This window comes from Phodopus roborovskii, unplaced genomic scaffold (genome assembly GCF_943737965.1).
Source record: "Phodopus roborovskii unplaced genomic scaffold, PHOROB, whole genome shotgun sequence".
NCBI classification, from domain to species: Eukaryota; Metazoa; Chordata; class Mammalia; order Rodentia; family Cricetidae; genus Phodopus; species Phodopus roborovskii.
This window is the reverse complement of record NW_026126416.1, coordinates 33,014,559-33,032,750: the sequence shown is the minus strand read 5'-3', so window position 1 is coordinate 33,032,750 and position 18,192 is coordinate 33,014,559. Positions and strand designations below refer to the sequence as shown.

General features: G+C 43.9%; 1 protein-coding gene across 1 annotated transcript in view; it reads right to left on the bottom strand.

Moving 5' to 3' along the window:
* Nucleotides 1-4,702, bottom strand: part of Pla2g4e (phospholipase A2 group IVE) — a 36,657-nt gene extending 31,955 nt beyond the window's left edge. Inside the window, exon 1 of the mRNA XM_051183646.1 lies at nucleotides 4,568-4,702. Within this exon, the coding sequence (XP_051039603.1) occupies nucleotides 4,568-4,663 (96 nt within the window). The 5' untranslated portion in view covers nucleotides 4,664-4,702. The remainder of the gene's footprint in view (nucleotides 1-4,567) is intronic.
* Nucleotides 4,703-18,192: the final 13,490 nt, after the last annotated feature.

The window sequence follows — 18,192 nt, the reverse complement described above, 5'->3', positions numbered from 1 at the left end:
GGTTACCTCTGTGGAGGTGGTGGTGGAATGATAATGACAGCTTCTTAGAGGCAACATGGTATGCAGCCCAGGCTGGCCTTGAACTCTTGCCTCTACTTTCTTAATGCTGGGATTACAGATATGTACCTCCATGTCCAGTTCTGTATGTATTTTCTTGCCTAAGTTTTACTACACCTAAGGCAGTATAGAGAGACAAGGAAAATGCAAGCACATTGGGAAAAGAAAAGAGGCCCCTTGCTCTGGAATCCGATTTTTGTTTGATTACAACTGACAAAATCAATAGAGACTTGCCTACATGTAGTTAGTTTCCCCCAAAGACTTCTTAAACAAGAGTGTTAAAAACAACAACAAAACCCCAAACAACTAACCCAAAACTCTACCATGGACCAGCTTGCTTAAAACTGAAATGGATGTAAGCAATTTTTGGATTTGATAACATCAGTTATTAAACATCAGTTATTATTCCTCTTGCCTCACAATTTCATTTATAACAGGATATTATTTAAAAAAAAAAAAAAAGAAAATAAGTTAACCAGCTCAGTATTTTTTTTACCTAAGTTTTAAACTTTTTAAAATCTTTGAACCTGATTGTAAATTACATCCTTTAAGCAATATCACCTTAAAAGCCACAAATCATTTCTACATCCTCTGTGTGTGTGTGTGTGTGTGTGTGTGTGTGTGTGTGTGTGTGTGTGTGTAAGCTTTAGAGAGTATTAGTTGGTGTTTGGAGACATGATCTCATGTAACCCAGATTGGCCTTGAACTTCCTATGTAGCACAGGTTAACTTTGAACTGGTCTTCCTGACCCCTTCCACCTGCCAAGTCCTGGGATTATTGCCATGTGCCACCAACCATTCAGGGACATTTTTCTTTCAAGTCTTGCACTTAAAATATCTCAAGCCTCTCTCTCCCTTTTTCCCTCCCTTCCTATTTCTCTTACTCCATCTCTCATCTTAACCCAGCTCAGTCTCATGCTGACTTGTCCTGAAGTTCTTTCCTGCATTACAAAGCTGACCACGCCATAATGGAGGTCCCTAACAGGGTCATCCCTCAGTGAGCTGCAGCTGATGGGGCAGGTATTACTCACTTTGTGTCACAGATAGGAAATCTGGGACTCAGTCCCTAGACCCACAGCTCTAAGCTTGGTTCAGAGTATGATCTCACCTCTGATTCTCAGAACCAGGTTCACATCCACTGTCAACTCACTTTAGTGTCTCTCAGCAAACATGTAGAGGTGTTTCTTGCTCTCAACTCCATTGCCTTGACTTTCCCTTAAGACCAATTTTCCTGGCCAATTCCTGTTTTCCACCCTGAATTCTCATGAAGTGCTCTGCTAACCCCCAAACTTGGCAGTCCTTCTACTGGCTGCGCCATTATTAGCTGTGTTTCTATAGACAAGCTCCATGAATATTCTCTTTGTGATGTGTGAGGACACACATCACCACCGGCAGGATCCTTGAAGACCTTATTTATTAATAGACACAGAGGGTACCTCATGGTCTACATTGAACTTCAGATTTCACCCAGAAATTCCTTCTGGATCAAAGGCCCCCAAAGGGAGTTCTAACATCTCAGCAGCACAGAGAGGGAATTCTGGAGGGATTCAGAGATATAGAGGAAGAAAGTGGGACCATCAGACTTAGGTCTGAGCCCATGTGCATTCCCAGAGCTAGGTATATGCCTATGGAAGTGTCTCCCCACCCACCACAGAGTGGCAGGTAATAAAAGCCTGTGGTCTCAGGACTCAGGAGGCAAACCAGCCACACACACACACACACACACCAAGCTTATTACAGGTTGTATTAGATGACCAAACATTAACAGCCCCAGAGGAAGCTAATCTACAGTAAAAAGAAAAAAAAAAAGACACAAGAAAGGGGCTGAAGAGACAGCTCAGTGGCCAAGAGGACTGCTCTTCCAGAGGACCCAAGTTTGATCCACATGGCAGCTCAAAATTGTCTGTAGCTCTAGTTCCAAGGGATCTGGTACCCTTTTCTGGCCTTTTAGAATACTACATATATGTAATACACAGACATGCATGCAAGAAAAATAGCCCTACATTTAAAGTAAAAGTGAATCTTTTTTAATTTTTTTTTTTTAAACAAAAGACGCAATAGAACTCAGTACAGTGCCTGAGTTGATATGCTGATGGGAACATGCTAATGGGAACCAGAAACCAGTCAGATTAAGGATACTTGGACAGCCCAACCCTGGCTGGGACTGGGTAGAACTGCAGGCATCACCAGGAGCTGTGCTTTGGGACCACATCCCTGAGTGAAGACAGGCATACTCCTTTAGCTCAGGGTACCCTTGGCAGGTCCTGGATGAGGAACAGGAAGCACTCAGGGCGTGGAGGTCAAGGCAGGAACTTTGGGGCAAACATCACAGAGGTTCATTCAGATTCATTCAGCCTCTGGAACATGATTGTCCACAGCACAAATGATGGACAGCAGCTTTCTGGGAAGCCACGTGAGAAAGGGAACCTGGATGCTCAGGCTACACACATACACAGCCCAGGCTTCCTCCCTGGCCGTGACCTCTGACTTGATCTTATCAGGATTCCACTTTCCTCCTGAGATTTATTCAGGACAGGAAGCATTGCCAGCTCATCTGGGGAGGGGGGAGATCTATGGATGGGTTGTTACACAATTTAATGCTGCCCCTTTCCCTAATTTCATAGGTATGACTCTTGGGGATGTGAAGAAGGGGGAAATATATTGCCGTCATCAGGTATCCAATCCTGTCCCTGAACCAGGTGCCTTGTATAGGGTCTTACTTAACCCTCTGGCCAGCCTCCAAGGAAGACATAATCCTTGCCTTACAGAAAAACAGATGGGCTTTTGGCTTTCACAGCCAGAGATGATAATTAGGTAGCACCCAGGACTCAGTGCAAACCTACCACCTGGCCAGGCTGGTGTGCTTTTCAACTGGAGAGTAGCTCTGGATGCCCATAAAGAATGGCCATGACAAGACAGTTTAAAGTCAGAGGCAACCATTAAGACTTTCAGGTCCCCCTCCTAGTTGGGGTTCTCCCCAGATCAAAGGGCCCAACTGTTTCTAATCAATCAAAAACTATTTAGTTACATTGCAGTCAACTTCCCCTGGTCTCTACCATAAGGTTCCGGATGACAGGGTTTAGGGAGGGTCTGACCACTAAGTTTCAGAAGTGATGGGTCCAATGTCTATCCAGGCCAGGCATCCCCTCCCTAAACCATTGCCCAGGGCAGGAGAGAGGATGACAGCTCCTTTCCCTTGAGCATCTCAGGGCAAGCTGGGCAGGTGAGGCTACCTTATCTCCCCACACTTGGGTGTAGTTGTTGGTTCCTTGAGACATTGTATCAGAGCGACAAGCCTGGTAGTATCTTCCAGTTTACATGGTCCCTCCTTAACAGCAGACCATGCAGATAGTGCTATCTGAAACTCTAGTACAGGTTTCAGCAGATCTGAGCAACACCCCAGATTTGGGGGCAGGTCACGTGAAAGGGATCTCCACAGTTTTTTTTTTTTTTTTTTTTTTTTGCTTATCACTCATATTAGGTGAGTGGTCAAGGCAAAAAATACAACTGAGAGACATAGACCATCTAAGACTCAACAGAAACAGCATAGCTCACTCAACCCCTCTTCTCTCTGTGTGTGTATCTGTGTGTCTGTTTGTGTGTGTGTGTGGTTCCTACTCTGAGTCTTTGGCTGCCTCACTCCCCCTCTTCAAGATAAACTCTACCCTATGTGTGGTAGATCTGTCATAGCCCAAGTCTCTGAAAGGTCAGTAAAGAACAAGTCCTGATTAGAAGCCCTTCTAGACATTCAAGCTAACCAGGAGGCAATGTCAGTCCTGTTCAGGAGAGCTAGGCAGACTGTCACGATGCACAAGGAGTCCCTGCCTAGGCTCTTTGGAGACTGACCTGCATCTCCATCTCCCGCTCTAAAGGGACAAAACCTTCTTGGGGCTTCATTTGATTCCTTCAGGAGTTTAGTAAGTGCTGGCCAAGGGCACCACTTTGGTATAGCCAACAGGGAGATGGAGGGCATCTTCCTATTGCCCAGAAGGCAGATTTGGTCTCAAGCAGTGGGAGACTTCGATAGTTAGATCTAGGGTCGTTGACTACACATCCAGCAGGGCAATTGATAGCAATCAACTGGCAATACCATCAATTCTCACACTTGGAAATACCCCACACCACACACTCACAAAGCACAGGCTTTAGGATGTACCAGTCATGACCAGGACAGGCCACATGTGGATTCTCTCTGGCAGTACTAGATAGACATTATCTATCCTGGATGCTGGCTTGGCTGGCTCTCAGTGGTCCCTAGTCTCTGCATGCAGGTTGGTAAAGCTCATGAGTATTCTTAACTGTGCCATCCCTAGTCAGGAGCCCTGGTACAGACTAAAGCACCTCTTCCAGGCACCAGGTAGAAGATCCCAAGCCAACCTCTCTAGGCATCCAATGCCCACCAGCCAGCCTCCCTGGGACCTTAGTTCCCAAACTCTTCATCTTCTTGGCATGCCTCCCTGGCCATCTGCTTCTGGCCAGTCCCCACCACCACCACCACTGTACTCTCTCACCTTCAAGGCACAGGAGGTCAAGTACCTGCCATCTTCTGCTTGGCATGGGTCTGGCAGGGAGTGGGAAACCCAAGCAGGCATCTGGTTCTGAAGCATCGTGGCAGCTCTCCAGCTGGATGGTAAGATCAGGAACTTATACTCTGACTCAGAGCTCCACCCTACTGGCCGCCCCTGGGCAGTGACTGGGAGGGGTTAAGGAGTGTAGAAATTTGTGCTGCCTTGGCTAGGTCTCAGGTCCAGAGGAATCACACAGGTCTTCAGGTCTTGAAAATGCAAAATCAAGTCAGGGCTCTGGTCACTGGGGTCAGAATGACCAGGTTATGGACATAGAATGGTAGGAAGCACATTCTGGGCTTTTGGAATGTTTCTACCAAGATATAAAGCCCTATCTCTCCAGTTCATGCAGATGCATGCATAGTTGCTCTTCTGGGAGGTGAATAGATGCTCTACCTCAGGACCATTGCTTGATGTTCTGGGAGCTGTGAATGGAGACTCTCAAGATACAGGGACCAAAATTCAGATCCTTACATTAGAGGACCTGAAGAAAGAAAACACTTGGCCCAGCCATGCTGAGAAGAGGGTCCAGGGCCATGACCTCTACCAGCCTTCTGGGTGCCCTGTGAAGAGAGAGCACCAGCCCCTGATAGTCTCTACTACACAGCTTGGAGGATGCATTGCCCCGCCTCGATGATTCTTATCTCTGCCTGTGTTGGCTCACCTCTGGCTTGCCCAAATTCACACTGGGAGTTTCCTGTCTGGGCTCTTGCCGGAGGCTCAACAACCGGCTTTTCTGGCCCACAGATAGGATATATTTTAGAACTACAAGTGAGACCTGAACACAGAAACATGTAGAAGGTGGTCAGCAGTATCTTTTTGGTTGCCTGGCTCCCCGGAAAGGATAGGTTCTTTATTTAGCTTGATGTCCTTGAAGCTTCTCTTGCCACCATCATGAACACAAATACAATTCCTACATCCTTTAATAGAATTCCAAATTCAACTAAGTTCATGCACCTAGTGAGCACTTACTGTATACCTGATACTAAACAGAGAAATCCCAGGCTTAAAGTCTCAGACAGCCCAGCTGGGAAGCCAAATACTTCTAACCCTTGAGCAGTTCTAAGGTCTAGGGCCCCTTAGTGTGGCAAGGGTCTAGAAGAATCAACATAAATCCTTCAGGTCTGGGAAGCTCTGTGGTTCTCAGTTGTAACATACAACTAGTAACTGAAGAACACAGGGATGGAAGAAGGATTCTAGCCGGGAAAGGACAGTGTGGTTCCAAGAAGGCTTCATGGAGGAGACGACATCTGACGTGGGCTTTATAGAGTAAGATTTCAACAGCTATGATGGGAGGGAAAGGCACCCTAGGAGGCAGGAACAGAGGGAACAAGGGCAGGTTTGCTTAGGAATGCAAATGACCTCTATGAGTTATGTGGTCTCTCCCACATATTATCTCATATAGGAGGACAGAAGAGATGGGACATGGGAGGATGTAGAAGCTGGGAAGGACAAACCTGGAAAGTAGGGCCTGTCACCTCCTTCTCTGCTCCCCCAAGCCAGTTCTTAGTTGAATGACAGCATTCTATAAACCATGGCCCTAGAATGGCCTCTCAAAGGTCACATCTTATATTTAGACTTATTCTCTAGGCCAAAGAGAACCATCGATGGTTTCCGAGCAGGAGAACAACATGATCGGAGTTGGACTTTTAAAAGAGAAGGTTGATTGATGTTGAAGCAGAAAATTGATTGGGAAATGATGTAGGAAGCTCTTAGGAGAGGGAAATGGCCTGAGATATCAGAAAATAAAGGCCAGGAAATGAATCAGGAGGAGCTGTAGCAATCTGAGCATTGCCTGGCCCTTTCCAGGAAGGTCTGATGAGGGCTGACCCACCACGTCGTTTAGCATTTGGTCCTCTTCTGGCTACAGAAGCTCATTTAAATATTCCATCCCTCGTACACCCCAGCAGCCCACCCATTCTGCCAATTTCCTCATCATCTTCCAGCATCTCAACAGAGGAGCCTTTACCTTCAGTTGGGTTAAATTGGTTGAATAGAAGTGGCGAGTTTCTTGCTTTATGCTCTTCCTGGCACTTCTGACCTGGGTGGGGCCTACAACCTCTCCCTGCATGGACCCATGGATAGATGTGTAAGAAGTCACTGTTGGCTGCTGTGTGCATGCTTCTGAACTGAGTAGCCAGGAAGGTTCTAGAGGGAGACAAGAAGTCATCATAGAGGGGAGGGGTCAAGGTGGAACTGAATTGAATGGTCAGTTGTCCCTGCTGAGGACTCACCTTTGCTCCTCGTGTGACTTCAGGGGCCTGTCCTTGCCTTCCCATCTTTTCTAATGTCACCTGCATCCCAGGCTGAAGCTTGGTGACTGATCATCAGCCTCTCTCCTTTTCAAATGCATCTACTATCTCCCTCCTTGATGACAACCTCTGAAATCCAGTACCTTCCATAACGGAAGCTGAGCCCAGGGGCATCTCTCTGTGCATATGGAATTTTATGTACAGTAAAAGACACATTTCGCATTCATTATTGGGGAAGGCCTTTTTCACTCATTAGAGGAAAGTTAGAGCCCAACTTCCTAAAGACACAAAAATAACTCCCAGAGAGGTGAACTAGCTAACTGTTAAACTTATAGATGATTTAAAATATACTCTTATAATATTGAGGTGAAGAGGATCTTTCAAAGCAAGGTTCAAAATCTTGAAGCAAATAGGGAAATCATACCTAACTTGATGGGTGGAAATGAAAAACTTCAATAAAGAAAAATATGCTGTTAGCGCTGGTCTACCCTTAGCATTCACCTCTAGTTTCCTCTTCCCAATAAATATTTTAAATACTAACATTGAAGAGGAGAACCTTGTTCTGCTGACACTAAGATAAATTACAAAGCCATGCTAATATAAACAGCATGTTGTTGAACCAAGAATAGGATCAATGGAAACAAAATAAAAAGATCGGGGGAAAAAATCCTTGTCTTTTGTTGCTGTTGTTTTTTTTTTTTTTTTTTTTTTGTATCTTAGAACTCTCTATGTAGACCAGTCTGGCCTTTAATTCACAGAGATTCTCCTGCCTCTGCCTCCCAAGTGCTAGTATTAAAGACTACCATGCCACCATGTCCAGCAAAAACCTTTGTCATTTAAGGGAGCTTAATATATGATAAAAGTGTCACCACCAAGGAATGGCTCGGTGGTTAAGAAGATGTACTATACTTGCAGAGGACCCAAGTTTGGTTCCCAGTACCCACGTCAGGCAGTTTAAAACCACCTAAAATTCCATTTTAAGGGTCCTTCACTTTTTTTCTGGGCACCTGTACAAACCCACACATAGATATATACATATACACATCATTTTTAATTAAAAAAATATAAAAGGCCAAGCATGGCAGCACATACCTATTGTCTCAGCATTGGAAGATGCACACATGTGTATGTCACACACAAATACACAAACACACACACACATACACACACACACACACACACACACACACGGCAATGCAGATCAACAAGGGAAGCACAAACTTTCTAACAGATGATATACAAACATGGTGGGCTACACAGAAATGAATAAGAGTACTTCACTTAGAACTACATAAAAAGATGGGCCATGCATAAGCTTGACAAACGAAACATCAAGTAGCAAACTAATTGAAGACAGTATATGTGTTCTAGCAACAGAAAAGAATGTCTTACTTCCTTTCTTCAGTGCTGGGGATTAAACACTGGGCCTCAAACATGTTATGCGTGTGTTTGAACAGTGAGATATATGCCTCTAGACCCTGGAGAAGAATTAGCAAACACTGCAAAATCATTAGTCATAAAGCAAAAGCATTCCCAAATTAGACTGAATAAGATTTGAATATTCTAAGCCAGGCATGGTACTTAGACTTTGTAATCTTACCACTTGGAAGGTGAAGGCAGGGGGATCAGGAGTCTAGAGTCATCCTTAGACACAGATGACATTCAAGGCTTGCCTGGACTACATGAGACACAAAAAACAAAAGTAAACAACAAAGAAGAAAAGGATTAAACATTTTCATGCAGTAGGAAATGTTAGCTGACAGAATATATTTGCAATGCATTTGCAAATCACCAGATTATTAATATCTAATATACAAAGAGAAATTTCACAATAAAAGGATGGCCATGATGAAGCTGGAGGGATCTTGGTAGTTAAGCACTTGCTGTTCTCATTACCTATGTTGGGCAATTCACAACTTTCAGGGATCTGTCACCACCTTCTATCTTCTGAGAACACCCACACCCCTCTCTCTTCCTCCCTCCCTCTGTCCCCCTCTTCCTCTTCCTCTTCCTCTTCCTCCCCTCCCTCTCTCTCTTCCTCCCTCTCTCTCTCACACACATACACACAAATAAAAACAAATCTTTAAAAATAAGATGTCAACATAAAAAAATTCAAAGACTTGAATCTGGGACTTTCAGAAGGAGAAACCCCAAAAGTGGGCAGGCATTGGAAGAGATGCTCAAAATCATGGATATTTGCTTTGGAAATCAATAGGAAAGAAATCAACAGTTTAATAGTGGTAAAGGCAAAAATGACTTCCTATGCAGAGTGAGATAACATAGCACCCTCACTTAAGTGCTGTATTAAAAAGATGATACATTGAAGAGAGGATCAACACAGACGGAAAACAAAGAAATAGGAAGGAAAAGAACAGTGAGGTTTCACAATGGCTTTTAATTGGAAAACCATGCGACAGTTGAATGATGACCAATGTTGGTAGCAATGTGGAGACAGAGGTATCATTGTGTCACCCTATGGAAGAGGAGACTGATACTATCATTGACATGGCACTGTTAGTCAAGTGAATGCTGGTATAGCAATGTTGGTTCCAATATACAATCATAGGGAGATGTGCCTCACAGTCGTATCTGTAACCCTGGATCCAGTCTCCAGTGTTACAAAGAGCAAAAATAGGAGCTGGAGAGATGGCTCAGCATGTAAGAGCACTTCTCGCTCTGGAAGTGGATCTAGGTTCAGTTCCCAGCACTCCCATGGGACTTTACAATCACCTAGAACTCCAGCTCCCAGGGATCTGATGCTTTACACACACACGCACACACACACACACACACTCCCACGCAAAAGAAAATGAGTAAGTTTGGTCAAATATTTTAAAAAGAAAAAAATGAAGTTGTGCATGAGGATGTTTGCTGTACAACTACTTAAACTGTGGGCTGCAAACTGTGTGTCACAAAAATTTGGTAATAGGAAAAATATAAATGAATTTTGGCTTGGGATTTGGACAGAATTTCCAACAAGTTCTCAAATATGCCAAACCTATACTTGTCATTTTTTACTATGTAATTCTGAGAAGTGATACAGCCTAGGCATTGCTGATTATAAAATAAAACGTCAATCAACTGAAAGACATTGAAGACACCAGACATTCTGCTATACAAAACATTTAGGCAAGATTTAACATAAAAATAAACAAACACACACATCTCATTAGCATGGTCATGTTCTTTTATCATTAATAAATGATACAATAATGGGCACACCAAATAATCATTTTAAATACTTCATTTTGTGATTTCCACACTAAATGTTTTATTAGTGTGCTTATTTTATGTATTTACCAGATGAAAAGGGTCATGGGTGGGAAAAACCTATGGAACCCTGCTCTGTGTTGTCAGGACTCTGAAGGCCTTGTTTGTCCATCCATCACTGTGGGCATGGGCAAGCCAGAGCAGCAAGTTCAACACACACATAGGAGTGAGAGCAGAAAGACAGGAAGCTAGGGCATCCACATTCCATACACATACAGAAATTAAAATGGGGTTATGCAACATAAATAAATTATGCATCCAACATACTAACATAGAAGGCTTCCTGTGTGGAATGGAAATGTTATGTGAGGACTAGGAGATAGAAATTAACCAAGAAACTCAGCGCTGGACCAGAGATGGTACTGGCCACAATGTAGGCACAGAACTAACTCAGACCGGTCTCTTGAAGAAATTCAGCTTCTTCCAATTTTTCCCATTGTTGCTGTCAACTGCTCTGCTGGAAGCCACTATTCTCCCCATCTCTGCTGAATTTTAGACTAACAAGCCAGTCTACACGTCTACTTCCACTTTCTTTGAAGCCATTCTTTGGGCAAGTACTGGCAATTGAACCCAAGATTTCATGAACCCTAAGCAAACATTCTACTACTGAGCTACACTTTCAGCTCTCCTCTTAGGAGATCTATGGAAGGGCAGGAAGTGATCTAAAGACATCAGCTAGATTATGTGGCTGCCCTGATGGACATCCTACTGTGTCTGCATTCTCTGCTGTCTCCCAGGGTCATGAGATCTTGTAGTCTGGCTCCTTACATGGGTCATTCTGTTCTCTGCATCAATCAGGTTTGGGCTATTCAATCTCTATGCTCTGACGGAGCCAAGCTCTTTCCCATGCTAAGGGTTTTGTGTATGCAGTGAAGTTCATGCTCCACTCTTTAAGAAGCTGGACCTTGCTCCTCTGTCCTAGCTCTACTCACATGTTGCTTTCTCCAGGAGCTTTTCCTAGAGTAGGCTCAGTGACATGCGCCTCTGCCCACCTCTTAGCTCTTCAGCCACTCTAGTTAGAAGCTTATTGCAGCCTATCGTACTGTAGATGATCTTGTCTATTGCCTTTGTTTTTTGAGGCAGGGTCTCAATATATAAGTTAACCTGACACTTACCAATTAGCCCAGGCTAGCCTCACATTTACAATCTTTCTGTTGCCTCCACCCAAGCCTTGTTTATTTCCTTTTTTTACTCTTTTCTCTTGAGCATAATTCTTTCCAGAGCTTGGCTACTGCTTGTCTTGCTGTTGATTGGAAATATATCAGCCATCAGTTCGGGGTTGGAAGACAAGACCCAGCACAGATGTCATCAAGACCAGGTGTTTCACATGTGTCCTTTACAAAGTGATGACGGGCTGGTCTAATGTCACTATCATCAGCTCATGTTAAAGTCTGACAAGGTCCTGGGTTGTTATCTAAGGCTTTCCTGTGCTCCTTCATTCCCTTGATGCACAAGCCTTCAGGTTAGAAGACAAACAATGACCACAGGCAATTTCCACACCATAAAATAAAGCAAAGTGTTATCATCTCTTTAGGTCATGAGAGATTTGAAAATGTCAGCCATAAAAGCCAATGTGTTGAGTAAGGCATGGTGGCCAGCTCTCCTGAAACTCACGATGTAGACTGGCCTAGAACTCATAGAGATCCCCTGCCTCCCAAATTCTGAGATTAAAAACACGCAGCATCATGTCCAGCTTCCTACATTTTTCTTTTATAAATTGTGCGTGCACGTGCACGCGCTTGCGTGCGTGCATGTGTGTGTGTGTGTGTGTGTGTGTTCTGAGTGTGGGTATGCAGGTGCCACAGCTACAGAGGTCAATGACAACTTGAATGGTTGTTCTCTGCCTTCATTTTCATTTGGAACATGGTCTCTTAGTTGCTGGTGCATACACCAGTCTAGGTGACCCTGGAGCTTCCAGGGATTCTCTTGTTTCTTTCTCTCATCTTCCTGCAGAAGCCCTGAGATTGACATTTGCTGCTGTGCCCAGCTTCACATGAGTTCCTGGGTTTGAACTCAGATCCTCACACTTGTTGCTCTACCCCCACCCCTCCACCCCCAGCCTTCTTCCCAGACTTATTTTCTTAGTGTCAACCGTCCATGTGGCTCACAAACATTTCCCCCACTTCCTTTGTGTTTATAAAAGCATTAAAGGCCTACTCAACACCCTGCAGAGAGCCTGTAGCCACAGATCAACATTTCTCAATCGCATGAAGTGCGTGCTAATAAAACTCGTCACCTCTTGTTTCAATTAGATAATTGGCTTTATTTGTTTCTGCTCTTGACTCTCTTGTTCATGAGGCAAGATTGCTAGGAGTCTTTAGTACATCCCCATGGTGAGGGCGGCCTTCTCACTGTGCCATGGTGAAAGATCTGGCTTTTGCCACAAACAAGCCACATGAACTTGAGTGAATCTGTCTACCTACTGACAAATTTTTCCCTCTGTAAATTGAGGGACACAGATAGAGCTCACTCACAAAATATTTGTCAAGACTGGGTGATACAAAGCGCTGAATTGGCACATGGCTGGCTATGGTAGTCTTTTTTTTTTTTTTTTTAAATCAACTTGACTGCTTTTAGAATAACCTAGAAGACACACCTCTGGACATGTCTGTGAGGCTGTTTCCACAGAGGTTTGACTGAGGATGGAGGACCCTGAATATGAACAGTGCTAGTCCATGGTCTGGGGTTCCAGACTGAATAAAATAGAGAAAGGGAACTAAGTACACTCTTCTCTCTCTGCTTCCAGACCACAGACATTTGTGACCAGCTGCCTCAGGACCCTGCGGCCACACCTTCCCCAACATGAGGGACTTTGCCCTCAAACCATGAGCCAAATAAATCCTTCATTAAGTCACTTTGTCAGGTATTTTGTCACAACAGCATGAAAATTAACTAATCCACTGACTCTTTGTGATAGACAGCTTGTTGAATACTGTGATCCACAATGCAGAAACCTGTGCCGGGTGAGATTGAGAAGTGACACAAAGATGTCAGGGTAATTGGGCCAGGCTCTCGGAGAGCTCAGCCAATAGCGCCAAAGGGGCATCCCAGAAGGGGAAGCACGTGACCTTGCCCTTAAAGAGAGGGTAGCCACCCCATCGGTTGGGGGTGGGGGTGAAGGAAGGCATTATCAGGTAAGACAGCATCAGTAAAGGCAAGGTTTGGAAAGAACATTAAAGAGTTAGCTAGGGAGAAAGAGTCAGGACCCTGGAGTTGGCAGGGCTTTAAGCAGATGGTGTTTAAGAAGACAGAGCAGCTTTGAAACCAGAGTATATTTGTAATCCCAGCCCTGTGGGGTGGAGCCAAGTAGATCCCCAGTTCCAAGTTCAGTGAGGGATCCTGTCAAAACAAACAAACAAACAAAAAAAAAAACAATGTAGGCTAGCACAGGCTTTTAACCACTGCACTTGGGAGGCAGGGGCAGAGAGATCTCTGTGAGTTCAAGGTCATCTTGGTCTACATAGTGAGTTCTAGATATCCCCCCTCTCAAAAAAAGGTGGGAAATTATGGAGGCAGATACTCAAAGCCAACCAAAACACATGCAAGCATAGGCTAATACACTTGCATACATATGTACACATACATGTACCACACACACACACATGCACGCACGCACACACACACACACGCACACACATGTATAAATGAAAAGAAATAGAGATAGCCAAATCCTACAGGAAGACAGGGGACCATCAGTTCTGTGACCTAGATGAATAAGAAGTTTGGCATGCTTCCTTCACCAGCCAGTGTGGCTCCATGGGGTGGGCCATGGCCTGCCGAAGGTCCATGGGTCATCAAACCTTTTTTTTTTTTTTTTTTCCTTTCCTACTTGTGGAACACTGCCTCTGGCTGAATCCTGCAGACACATTGGTTTCTAGGACATCTTTTGTCTTGGAGCCTCTGTCTGCCAGTTTGGGCCTGTACAGCAGGACTCTGGAGCAGAATCTGCAGAAGGGAAAGATTTGGAGGAGGGAGAGGTGGGAGGCTGCTATGCATTTCTTCACTTTGCCTCTGGCCCTTCCTGACCTAGTCAGAGAAAGCCCTGCAACATCTGTGTTCAGATTGCACCAAAGTCAGCCATCACTCATCTACTTGTCACTGCAGATGGGATGCCACTTTTCTGGAGTTTCACATAAATGGAATCATTCACAGTTTGCTCTTCAATACCTGGCTTCTTTTGTCTAGGTTTTTTAAATGAGCTGGTATTACTGTGCGTGACTACTCGCTCCTTTTCATTGCTATGCAGTACTCAATTATAAATATTCTAGTTTATTTACCCATTAGTTGAAGGGCAAAGCTGTTGCTAATGTTTAGCCGCTAGGAATAAAGCTACTATACATATCTGCTTTTATGCAAGTCTAAGTTTTGGTTTACTTGGTTACGTACTTTAGAATGGAGTGACTAGATTTGATTAATGTTTTTAATTGTACTATATGTGGGCTAGTGGGAAAATCTTAACCTAGTGGACAGAGCCATTACTCCTTGAATCTTCCTCCTTTCTCTCAGTCTCTCTCTGGCCTCCTCACTTTCTCCCTTTTGCTTCTTTTTGCCTCATCCATCCCTCAGGGTCCTCCTGTCAAGTTCCTGAGTAACTCCCTAGAGCAGTGGTTCCCGATGCTGAGACTCTTTGATACAGTTCCTCATGTTAGAGTGACCCCCAACTATAAAATTACCTCATTGCTATTTCATAACTAATTTTGCTATCTGTTTTCTGATGGTCTTAAGCCACCTTTGAAAGGACCATTCGACCCCCAAAGGGGTCAGTCATGACCCATAGATTGAGAACCATTGCTCTAGGCTTTATATCTTTAAGATACAAAGACAATCTCTTGAAGAAAGGTGTTGTTGAAAACTTGGGTAGCATTTAGCAATCAATAAATACATTTCTCCCAAATTCTGAGGAGATTACATTGGGTACACTTACTGAAACTAAGATTTATGTATGAGATCAAAATAAAAACCAAAATAAAAATTATTCGGACTCGCAAAGTCTCCAGAATTACTACCTACAAAGATTTTCTTGGTAATTATATATAAAAAGATGGCTCAGGGGCTATGAACATGTAGTGCTGTCCAGAGGACCTGAGTTGTGTTTTCTGCATCCTCTTCAGGCAGCCCACAACCATCTGTGACTCTAGCTCTGGGTATCCAACACCCTCTCCTGACCTCTTCACATGCATAAAACCACAGACATGAATAGCAAAAGCATGATAAAACAAAGTCTTTTGTAAAAGATTTCTTAAGAGAAAACATTTAAATGGATATGAAAAACAGGAGATGCAGTACACATTGAGCATCAAACAAATGTGCACTTTGATCTTAATATTGATGATGGAGATTGCTTAAAAACTGAAGAAGACATTTGTAAAATTCTTGATGGTACTATTGTTTTAAAGATTGGGCTGAGATTATGGAGAAAATTCAAAAGGAAGTAAAGCATTTTCCAAAAAAATTATAATCCTTATATGTAGCTACAGTTAACTACTAATATTTCAATAAAATGAATTTTCATAGACAGGCAGTGGTGGCACATGCCTTTAATCCCGGCACTTGGGAGGGAGAGGCATGCGGATCTCTGTGAATTCGAGGCCAGCCTGGTCTACAGAGCAACTTCCAAGGCAGCCAGGGATATATATATATATATATATATATATATATATATATATATATATAAAACACAACAAAACCTACCAAGAATTGGCATATAATTTCTAACTTCGGTGATAGACATAAAATTTAGAAAAAATGGAATATACAAATCAATAAAGAAATAAACCAAGAAAGCAATGAAAAGACAATATATGAATAATCATAATTAGTTCAGTGATGGGTGACCTTCATCATCCCCAGCTGGCAGGATTTGGAACCACCCAGGAGGCACACCTCTGGGTTTATCTGTGATGATGTTTCCAGAGAGGTGTGACTGTGGAAGAATGATTACCTCAGTGTGGGTGATATTGTCTCTTTGGCTAGGTGCTTGGACTGAATGCAAAAGAAAAAGAAGGAAATGATGTGAGGGCAAGCATTTCTCTCTCTCTCTGCTTCATTGCTGTGGATGATGCTACCAGCCATTTCAGTCTCTCTGAGCTGTAAAGCTGTTCAAAGGCTTGTGCTGGGAGGTCATAGGCTGTGGAGGGCAAGCCAGTGCTGTTGATATTCCCACTAAACTGTCTTCTAAATAACTGCATTCATACACATAGGTTAGTGCTTCTACTAGATTTGGTTAAAGAAGCTCCCACCAACTCCAGTCAGTGGGCGGTGGTAACTTTTCACAATTTATAACTGGTCACAATGATGAGAATAAGTGGTTGTTCAATGCTCAACCACAAATATAACTTCTATTCATTCCCTCAAAGACTCAGGGAATATCATGGAAGGGGCAGAAAGAATGCAAAAGCTGGGGAAAAGGTGGAAGGCAGTAGGGAATGCTCATTTCCAAGCATGACATGACCACTCCCCTCTTAAACTCACATCTTTACAGGATTAGGTCTGTCAGTACCTGGCCATGGCAAGAAGAGAAGCTGGTGGGACTCCACCCCTCCCTAAGGATTTATGTACAGCTAATGTTTGCTAGGGGAGTGGTGAACATTTTCTTCAATAGAGTAGCCACTGGTAGGATTCTGATGCTCCTGTAAATAAGCATCATCCATGTGCCTACAAGCAATTATAATGAAACTCTGTGTATCTCTTCCTCCCTCCCTCTCCCTTCCCTTTTCCCTCTCTTCTCATACACACATGGGGGAGGGGGGGAAGGAGAAGAAAACACACACACACACACACACACACACACACACACACACACAAACACACACACACACACACGGTTCCTAATGGCAACTCACACAACCTTCTCTTGGAAGAGCAGAGCCCACTTGACCATGGCAGAAACAGTGCTGTGTACTGTCCTACTCCAGGAGTAGGCCTAAAGGAAAGGACAGAAAAGGACAGCTTCCAGTTCCCATTTCTTACTAGAGAAACAGTGGATCTCAGGGAGAGGGAAGATGGGGTGTGTGTGGGAAGAGTGGAGGGTTGGGAGGCTATAGTTGGAATGCATTGTGTTAGAGAAATAAATAAAAATGCATAATAAAAAAAATAAGTGGCCCCTTTTTACAGAGCTCTGTAAAGTTTCTGGGAAATTTGATTATCAGGCTGGAAAGGCTGCATGCTGCTGCCCTTGTTATAGCTTGGAGTTGACTCAGTCTCACCAATCTCTTCATGAAAATACCAGTCACGGGAATGGGAAATCATGGACAACTCCCAGATGGCCCCACCCCAGCTATGTACACTCAGCTGACCTTAACCGGTCTCTAGGGAGCAGAAGGCTCTCTTGCCTCAGCCTTGCTCATTTCTGTTATCCACGAAATTATGAGAAAAAACGCATTGTGGTTGTGAGCCATGTGTGCTTGCTCATACTTGCCATTTTTTATCACAGCGGTTCTCAACCTTCCTAACCCTGTGACCCTTTAATACAGCTCCTCATGTAGTGCTGACCCCCCGACCATAAAATTACTTCATTGCTATTTCATAACTGTAATTTTGCTACTGTTGTGAATTGTAATGTAAATGCCTGTGTTTTCTGATGGTCTTAGGCAACCTCTGTGAGAGGGTCATTCAACCCCAAAGGAGTAAAAAACCCACAGATTGAGAAACATTGCCTACAGGAACAACAGATAACCCTCTAGCAGCCTTGCTGAGTCTCCCTGAAAGCCTCATCAGACTCCATGGAGGAGGTTGAGCAGATCTTCTAGCAGGCTCTGCCCTGGGTTAGTTTGGTCAGGCTGCCTGGCTGGACTGTATGACGTGGTTGAGAAGCTATCTTCACTGATGTGTCTTTTGGCGGAATTTGGTTCTGGCCAACTCCTACCTGAGTAAAGCCAGCCCCTGCTGCTTCCCTTTGGAAAAGCCAACCCCCTCAGCAAAGCTCTTCAATCATATCTCAGGATCTCCAGGGCAGACATGGGACAAATGGTGCCAGACCTGGGAGCTTGTGAGCAGGAGGTTTCATATCAAGTCCAGGAGGCTGCTAGTGACAGCACAGTAGAGGTGGCT